General features: G+C 47.5%; 1 protein-coding gene across 3 annotated transcripts in view; it reads left to right on the top strand.

Moving 5' to 3' along the window:
* Positions 1 to 3705: 3705 nt before the first annotated feature.
* The window catches only part of BLOC1S5 (biogenesis of lysosomal organelles complex 1 subunit 5), a 41050-nt gene continuing 35273 nt past the window's right edge, over positions 3706 to 9482 (top strand). For 2 of the 3 annotated variants that reach the window (XR_014808822.1, XM_084965789.1), the window contains exons 1-2: positions 3706 to 3852; positions 7836 to 7918. Coding sequence is in view for 2 of the 3 variants with exons in the window: in XM_084965789.1 (XP_084821915.1) it covers positions 3729 to 3852; positions 7836 to 7918 (207 nt within the window). In the remaining variant the exon portion in view is untranslated. 3 annotated transcript variants of the gene reach the window in all.

Genomic DNA, 9482 nt, shown 5'->3' with positions numbered 1-9482 from the left:
GCTGATTGAATTCCACTGGTTTTGAATGCACCAGCCTTGAAGTGCATAGACCAGGGCTCAGACTATGGTTCTGCTGTTTCATTAACTATGGTACCGCCTTGTAGGAGTACGTTTACAGATCTTTGTAAGCCACGTCAAATCCTTTCTATAAGAGGTGGGCATAATTATGGAGTTTCCATTGTGACTTAGCAGGTTAAGAACCCAACATCGTCTCCATGAGTATGGGGGTTCGATTCCTGGTCTTGCTCAGTGGGTTAAGGATCTGTAGCTGCAAGCTGTGGCTCCAATTCTGCCCCTAGCCTGGGAACTTCCATATGCTTCAAGTGCAGCCCTGGGAAAGAAAAAAAAAAAAAAGATGTGGGCATAATTTAAACACACCCCTTAGTGGATTAGAACAGAATTTATTATTTTCCAGAATATTGTGTGTGGATTAGGCGGTTTCCTGGCTTCACGTTGTAGTATCTGCTCCACTGCAGTTCATGGGATTGCGGTCAGCTGACTGAGGCCTGGGATGAAGGAGCCAAGAAGGCCTGCCTCACACTTGGCTGTTGGGGAGCTCCATTCTCACCCAGAAAGCCTTTCTCTACATGGGATGTCTCACCCATGGCCTCACCTCAGCAGGACAGCTTAGACTTCTTGACAAGAGCAAAAGCAGAAATTGCCAGGTGGCTTTAGGCTCATCTTGTTTCTGCTGGTCAAGACAAGTCAGAAGGTTGGTTCCAGACTGGGGGACGGGGGGACGGGGGGGATATGTGCCAGAGTGGGGAGGGGCAAACTCCATCTCCTGATGGGAGGAGCAGAATGTGGCCTGTGTGTATATTTAGCTAAACTAGATTAGTGAGAGCATGAAGAGACATTTGGTATGTGGAGTGTGATAACATTTTCTAAATCGTAAAGTGCAAAACAAGTGCAAGAAATTATAGTGATGGTGGGTAAAGGCGAATTGGGGGAATGAGAGCAGATCATACAGGGCTTTAAAAGGAGACAGAGGGAGTTCCCAGTGTGGCACTGAGGGTTAAGAATCCCAATGCAGGAGTTCCCGTCGTGGCGCAGTGGTTAACGAATCTGACTAGGAACCATGAGGTTGCGGGTTCGATCCCTGCCCTTGCTCAGTGGGTTAAGGATCCGGCGTTGCCGTGATCTGTGGTGTAGGTCGCAGACGCGGCTCGGATCCCAAGTTGCTGTGGCTCTGGCATAGGCTGGCAGCTACAGCTCCGATTAGACCCCTAGCCTGGGAAATTCCATATGCCGCGGGAGCAGCCCAAGAAATGGCAAAAAGACAAAAAAAAAAAAAAAAAAAAAAAAAAAAAAAGAATCCCAATGCAGTGGCTCAGGTTGCTGCAGAGGCCTGCGTTTGATCCCTGGCCCAGCACAGTGGGTTAAAGAATCTGGCATTGCTGCAGCTGGGGCTCGAATTCAGTCCCTGGCCAGGGAACTTCTATGTGCTGTGGGTGTGGATCATTTAAAAAATAATAATAAAATTTAAAAAATTTTTAAAAGGAGATAGAGGAAGTTACTGAAATCATAAAATTTATTGAGCATTTGATATGTGCCACACACTGGACGAAATATTTTACAGGTATTATTTTCTTTCTTTCTTTTTTTTTTTTTTTTTTTTTTTTTGTCTTTTTGCCTTTTCTGGGGCTGCACTTGTGGCATATGGAGGTTCCCAGGCTAGGGGTCTAATTGGAGCTATAGCTGCCCGCCTGCACCAGAGCCACAGCAATCCGAGCCACGTCTGCAACCCACACCACAGCTCACGGCAACGCCGGATCGTTAATCCACTGAGCAAGGCCAGGGATTGAACCCCCAACCCCATGGTTCCTAGTCGGATTCGTTAACCACTGCGCCACAACGGGAACTCCAGGTATTATCTTCTTTATCAGCTGTATAATATGGATGTTTTCGTGCCATTTTATAGAAAAGGAACTTCAGGCAAGTGTCACAGCCAGAATTGAACCCAATTCTGTCTGATCCCAAAGTCTGAACAACTGCACCTGCAGTTCTGTTATCATGAGTATCCTGACCAACTGGCAATTGGGAAAGTGAGGAAGCAGCTACTACCCCCGAACTACTGAAAGAGAGCTTTAGGAAGCAGAACCCAGACTGCATTTTTAACAACCATGATAATGTGAGGAAAGCAGTCTCGGTGTACTAGAGTGAGCCCTCCCAGGTTTGTCAGTAGTTCAAAGACACTCAGAAGACACGTTTAGAGAGAATTTAGTCTTGCAGGTGTAGGAGAAAATTTGAGTTAAGAAGTGCCTAGAAGTGGGGTGCATAATGAATCATTTTAAAATCCTTAAATTTTCTATAGGTTGTTGCCAAAGCGAGGGAGATGAAAAGTTAGAAGCTAGACCCAACAACTAGCTAAACCCAACAATTAACCAAGTTCACATAGTATTTATTAACGCGTGTATTTTATACCTCTTTGTTATTTCTTCTGCTGGAAAACTCCCAAGTTCTATCCCACCTCCACCTGGCTAACATTTCCTCATTCCAGGAGGGAGGACAAAACAGACCTCCTCTGGGAAGTCTTTCCTGGCCCCTCCTGCCCCCAGGTGTCCCATATTTGTGTTGCACCTTCCTCCATCCCATCATTTACAGGCCCTCGATTATAAATGTTGGTGACTGCAAGACCCTACAGGGTAAGAACTGCATGAAGAGAGGAGGGAGAAGGGCAGGGATTAAGAAATGATTCTTAGAACCACGGATAAGCCCAGGAGATAAAGGAGTCACTGCAGAGTTGTGCTGTCTGCCCTTTGAACAGGCGTGAAGACTTGTTGAGAATTCAAGATGAACTTCATGGAGCTTACCAAATAGCAGCGCTAGATACATGGCAACAGCGTAATTGTCTTTTCACAACTACGAATTAAAGCAGCCTAGCAAAACGGCCCCTTTCCTAATTACTTGCATTTTATCTTAGTCCATATAACAACTAGATGAGATTTTTATAATTACAAATGCCAAGAACATATATTTCTTTTTTTTTTTTTTTTAGGGCCACCTGCGGCATACGTAAATTCTCAGGCTAGAGGAGGAATCTGAGCTGCAGTTGCCGGCCTACACCACAGCCACGTGGGATCTGAGCCTACTGCGACCTACACCTTGGCTCACCCCGATGTAGATCTTTTAACCCCCTGAGCGAGGCCAGGGATGGAACCCCAATCCTCATAGATACTGTAGGGTTCTTAAACCGCTGATCCCCCACAGGAACTCCTTTTACTCCTCACATGGCAATGAATGAGTTTGAGAAGTGATTTGGGAGCATTAATCTCTAACCTCCTTTCTTCATTTGTTAGAAAGAAGTGCCAACACTGTTCCCCAAAGTGGCAATGAACACACGTCAACATCTATACAATACTGGTGGCACGTAATGATATAGGTAATATATTTATACCATTATTGTTAATATTATTCTGCGACTGGAGTCCTTCTCCTCAAACCTAACACAAATTCCAGCAGGTTTATGGAGGAATACGTTTAGCTCTCATTTCAGGCACCTTCCTATTCCTAGTCCCAGAGCATCTGCCCTAATCCAGCATGGCGGCACCGGCTTCTTCATGGTCGCGTCCCTAACTACACCACAGGTGCCTTCCCGGAACCGCCAGCTGGGTAGACTCAGCTTCCCCTACGCCCTTTGATGACGCTAAGAACTGCGCGCCAGGAAAGCCAGCCGCTCAGCTTTGCGCATGCGCAGCGTCACCCGCGGGTGGGCGGAGCTGGTCGGGATGAGTGGCGGAGGGACGGAGACCCCCACGGGTTGTGAGGCCCCCTCGGGCGCCGGCGGCGGCGGCGGCAGGAAGAGGGACTCACTGGGGACCACAAGCTCGCCAGCGCACCTCATTATCAAGGGTACGAATCTCCCCGGTGGAACCCAGCGCAGCCTCACCTCCCAGGCGCGCCCCCTGATCTGGGCCCGAACTCCAGGTCGACCCCCTGCTCCCTGATGCACGAGCGTTTGTGGCGGGGGCGGGGTGGTGGGGGCGGGGGGCCTCTACCCCGGTCCACCTGTTTCCCCGCGCCGGGTGCTTCCCAGTAACAGCAAACCACCCCGCGCCTTGCTTCCTCTTAGAAGCCGCCCCGGGAACCGTCCGGCCCGCCCCTCCCACTTCCCCAACCCGGGGCCCCGCGCAGCGCCGGGTTGGACGAGGGCTCACAACCCACGCGTGATGCCCTGAGCTTGGGAGTTGGGAAGGGCTCGCGTTCCCAGGCAGGGCGGTTAGGAGGTGTGTGCCTTGGTTGTTGGCTTTACCCACGCCCTGACCCTGTCTGCTTCTGGATCGTGCGTGGAAGAAGTGAACGAGAGAATACGCAAGCGTCTTAAAACACGAAAGGCCTTACAAGTGTAACTTTGTCCCTTTGTCCGGTCTGCTTGGAGCTGGGAGAAGTTTATGACCTACTTACAGCCGGGATTCTCACGGAGCTGACTTAGTTTGATTCCCCAAGCTCTCAACCACTCTGTTTTGTGCCGTAGGAGCTTTGCCAGTTAGACATACACTTTCTCATCTTCATCCTCTCTTAACCCCCTGCTTGTCCCCGCATCCCCATCGTCCTGCGATGTTGAAGCCCTGGTGGATTCCAGAGTCCTTCAACACTGATCCAAGAATGACATCCTTAGGTTAACATGTTAACTGTATTTGTTAGAGTTGTGGAGACTTCAGGTTGTTTCTTTAATTAGTGTGGGCGTGGTGCGTAGGTGTTAGGGGTAAGTTATAATTGTTTATATGTGCAATCTTAGTGAACTATTATTGTAAGAAGTTTTAAATGGTGGCAAAATGCATGTAATATGAAATTTATCTTTTTTTTTCTCTCTCTTTACAGCCGCATCTGCAGCATATGGAAGTTCCCGGGCTTGGAGTGGAATCCCAGCCACACCTGGGATCTATGCTACAGCCAGGAGAACCGGATCCAAGCGGCACCTGTGACCTATACTGCAGCTTGCGGCAATAGGGGGTCCTTAACCTACCGAGCCAGGCCAGGGCTCGCATCCCCCATCTTCACAGACATCCTTGGGTCCATAACCCCCTGAGCCTGAGCTGTAGTGGGAACCCCTGAAGTTTATCCTAACTCCCCCCCCCCTTTTTTTTTTTTTTGTCTTTTGTCCTTTTTTAGGGCCGCACCGGTGGCATATGGAAGTTCCCAGGCTAGGGGTCTAATTGGAGCTGTAGTTGTTGGCCTACGCCACAGCCACAGCCACGAAAGATTGGAGCACAGCTCACGGCAATGCTGGATCTTTAACCCACTGAGCAAGGCCAGGGATTGAACCTGAAACCTCATGGTTCCTATCACCAACATCCATCTCCATAACTTTTTCATCTTACCAAACTGAAACTCTGTAGTCGTTAAACACTAACTTCCCAACCTGCCCTTCACCCCCAGCCCCTGGCAGTCACCTTTCTGCTTTCTGTCTCTGAATGTGACTACTTCAGGTACTTCATGTAAATGAAATCATGCATGTCCTTTGTTTTCAAAGCCTTATTTCACTGAGCATAATTACCTCAGGGTGCATTCCTGCATCAGAACTTCCCTTTTATTTATTTATTTTTTTTAATTTAATTTTTTTGGCTTCACCCAAAGCATGTGGAAGTTCCCCGCCAGGAATGGAATCCACTCCACAGCAGTGACAGCATGGGATCCTTAACCCAGTGACCCATCAGGGAACTCCAGAATTTCCTTTTCTTTTTAAGGCTGAAAATTAAATATTTCATTGTGTGTGTGTATATATACCACATTTTGTATATCCATTCATCCATGGACGGACACTTGGGTGCTTCCCACTTTTGGCTGTTGTGATGTAGGAATGTCTGGTAAGGTTCTTACATGCTGTATACCCACAACTGAGGTGCCGGATCAAACAATAAGTCCCTTTTTTAACTTTGAGCAGTCAGCACACAGTTTTCCATGTCAGCTGAATTGTTTTACATTCTTACAACAGTTCACAAGGTTTCCAATTTCTCCGCATCAAAAACAATACTTATTTTCTGTTTCTTAGGTAGTGACCATTCATAGGTGTGAGATAGTATCTTGCAGTTTTGCTTTGAATTTCCCCAAGGTTAGTGATGTTGAGCCTCTATTTATGTGCTATTTGACCATGTGTGTATCTTATTTGGAGAAATGTCGATTTGTTCTGTTGCTCATTTTTTTTTTTGGTCTTTTTGCCTTTTCTTTTTTTTTTTGTTTGTCTTTTTGCTATTTCTTGGGCCGCTGCCGCGGCATATGGAGGTTCCCAGGCTAGGGGTCGAATCGGAGCTGTAGCTACCGGCCTACACCACAGCCACAGCAACACGGGATCCGAGCCGCGTCTGCAACCTACACCACAGCTCACGGCAACGCCGGATCGTTAACCCACTGAGCAAGGGCAGGGACCGAACCCGCAACCTCATGGTTCCTAGTCGGATTCGTTAACCACTGCACCACAACAGGAACTCCTGTTGCTCATTTTTTAATCAGGTAGTTGGTTTTTGTTGTTCTTGTTGAGTTGTAGGAGTTCTTTTTCTAATTTGAATTATAATTCTTTTTCAGACACGAGCAGCATATGTTCTTTTTCTCCATGGGTTGCCTTTTCACTCGGTTGTGTCCTTTGATAAACAGAAATTTGGGCTTTTGATGTAAGGTTTTTTTTTTTTTTTTTTTTTTTTTTAATAAAGCCTGTACCTGTGGCTTACGGCAGTTTCCTGCTCAGGGATTAAATCTGAGCCACAGCTGTGATCCTTCCCACAGTTGCAGCAACACTGGATCCTTTACCCCACGGCGCCTCCACAGCTATCTGAGCTGCTGCAGTCGGACTCTTAATGCACTGCGCCACAGCAGAAACTCCAAGTAGTACTTTCTTTAGAATCAAAGTATAGTTCATTTACAATATTATATTAGTTTCAGATCTAATTTTCTTTCAAAGACGATAGTTCCGAGGAAACTTTTTCACGTTAATCCAAAATTTAGTAATAATTGAAACTATGTCTAGAACCTCCTTGGCTTTTTTGGTGGCCCTATTTACTCTTTTTGTTCTGAAAATAGGTTTTTAGTTCACCTTACTTGAAGACTCTCAGTTGTGAAAAGGTACTTGTTGAGTTTTATTGCCAGGATCTGGTGAAAGGGAAATACGTAGATGGCTTCAGTACTTACGCGCCGGGTCTGTGAGTGTTTCTGGTCCCTGGGTGGGTGTTAGGAGGTGGGGGGAGCTTCCCGTGCATGGAGTGTCTGGTCCGAGGCTTGAAGAATAAAGTGTGAGCAGTCGAGAAGAGAGGGCAAGGGTATTGGGGGCTTAGTTTGGAACAGTGTGAGCAAAAGTGTGAGGCCAGAGTCGGCATGGCCTGTGGAAATTCCCAGGCCAGGGATCGAACCCTCAACACAGCAGCAACAATGCAGGTTAGATCCTTCACCCTCTGTGCCGCAAGGGAACTCCCTGAAACTTTCTTTTTTGTCCAACATTATGTTTGTGGGATTTATCCATGTTAATAAAAGGAACTCTCGTGTATCCATTTTCACTCGCTGGTTTGCAGTAGCCATGCTATGAATGTGTTTGTTTCCCCTTTTTTCTTTTTTTTGACGTTATGTTCATCCTGTAATAAACATTATACATTTCTCTCTCATGTGCGTAAGAGTTTTCCTAGGGCACCTTCCTTACTAGTCGCGTGTCTTTGGCTCTATTAGATGTTGCCACACTGCTCTCTGAAGCACTTTCCCGGTTTGCTAGCAGCGGGTGAGATTTCCTCTTAGTACATAGTCTGAAGCAGATGTTAACTTGTATCTGTTTATGAGGAACCGCAAGAGTGAGACGAGCGAGAAATTGTGCCACTGAGCATTGATTGACCTGGGATTTCATGTTGTCTTTACAGATCTTGGAGAAATTCATTCAAGGCTTTTAGATCACAGACCAGTCATCCAAGGTGAAACCCGTTATTTTGTGAAAGAATTTGAGGTGAGTATTTGAAACTGCTTGGGTAAAAAGATTGCCCTGTTAGTGTGTTAACATACAGAAGGGTAATTTCCTGCTCACTCAGCCCAGTCTGCCAGTCTTTGCCCTGCTGCTGGAGCGCACTGACAGGAGTTCGCCTTTTAAAACCCTCTGATAGCATTTTCTCTCTATAGGACAGCGCTTAAGCATCCTTCTATGACCTGGCCGCTCTCCTAGCTTTTCCATCTGCCACCCGGCTCGTGTGCTGTGTCCCAGCAGTGCTGAGGCACCAGCCTGCCTGTCTCCTATGACGGGGTTTGCACGTGCACAGCAGGTTCACTGAGCAGTGAACCGTTGCATCCCAAACTGCTGCTGGGTAGATGGTAAGTGGTGTCACACAAGCGATGTGTGACTGTGTAAGTTGGGGTTTTATTTTCAGTGAGGCACCAATCAGGAAGTCTGAGCCTGCTAAAAGGAGAGCACCTTTCCATAAACCCCGAAAAAGTCCAGAAAGCTCTCAAGGTAGAGGAACAGAGCTGCAGCATAAGGCACCATCTCTGAGTTCAAAATCTGCATCATACCTGGGTTTTTGTGAAGATTAAAGGTGTGTCTATCCTATGGAGTTCCTGTTGTGGCGCAGCGGAAACTAATCCGGCTAGGAACCATGAGGTCTTGGGTTCGATCCCTGGCCTCGCTCAGTGGGTTAAGGATCCAGTGTTGCCATGAGCTGTGGTGTAGGTCACAGACGTGACTCAGATCTGACGTGGCTGTGGCTGTGGGGTAGGCCAGCAGCTGTAGCTCTGATTCAGCCCCTAGCCTGGGAACCTCCATGTGCGTGGGTGCAGCCCTAAAAGAACAAAAAGACTAAAAAAAAAAAAAGGTGTGTATATCCTAGAATATTGTCTGGTACCTGGGAATAACTGTTAGTTACTTTCGTCATTATTATTGTTGTAGGATATAAATAGTTATCCCGCACATAGAAAATTGACCAGAGACCACTTCCTTATGCTACATAAAGATGTGTATTAACAATAATGTAGATAAAGTAATGAGAATAACGTCTGGGCGGGCGCAGCGTGGCGGGTACTCTGCTCAGGGGCTTACAAGGTTCAGTGTAAAGGGTTGGCCAGGCTCTGTTCTTACTTGGTGCCCGGGGGCCTCCTTCTGGGTGACGGGACTGTGGCAGCACTCGGCTTGTTGCCAAGCTCATTGCTGTCAGCCGCGGCGCTCTCTGCTCCTGGGACTGCACCCATTCCTTGCTGCACAGCCCCTTCCGTCTTCAGAGACCTGCTGCAGGCTCTCTCGCTGAGAAGAGCCCAGGTCCCGTTAAGGTCCTGTTGCTGAAATTTGGCCTCTGTCCGTGGGTGCCGAGTAGAGACACAGAGACAGAGTTTTGGGTGAGCACCTTTCCATAAACCCCGAAAAAGTCCAGAAATCTTGTGGTACAGAGCTCTCAAGGTCGAGGAACAGAGCTGCAGCATAAGGCAAAGGGGGCCACAGCAGGCAAATGCTGTAATGACTGTGCCCCCCCCTTGGGGAAGAACTGCAGGCAGTTTCATAGCCAAAAGGAGAAAAAGAGGGTTTCCGA

The sequence above is a fragment of the Sus scrofa genome, chromosome 7, assembly GCF_054392235.1.
Source record: "Sus scrofa isolate SSC_HxYL_T2T_F1_AM1 chromosome 7, Sscrofa_HxYL_maternal_Yorkshire_Landrace_v2.0, whole genome shotgun sequence".
In the NCBI taxonomy this organism is placed as follows: Eukaryota; Metazoa; Chordata; class Mammalia; order Artiodactyla; family Suidae; genus Sus; species Sus scrofa.
This window is presented reverse-complemented; position numbering and strand designations above follow the sequence as displayed.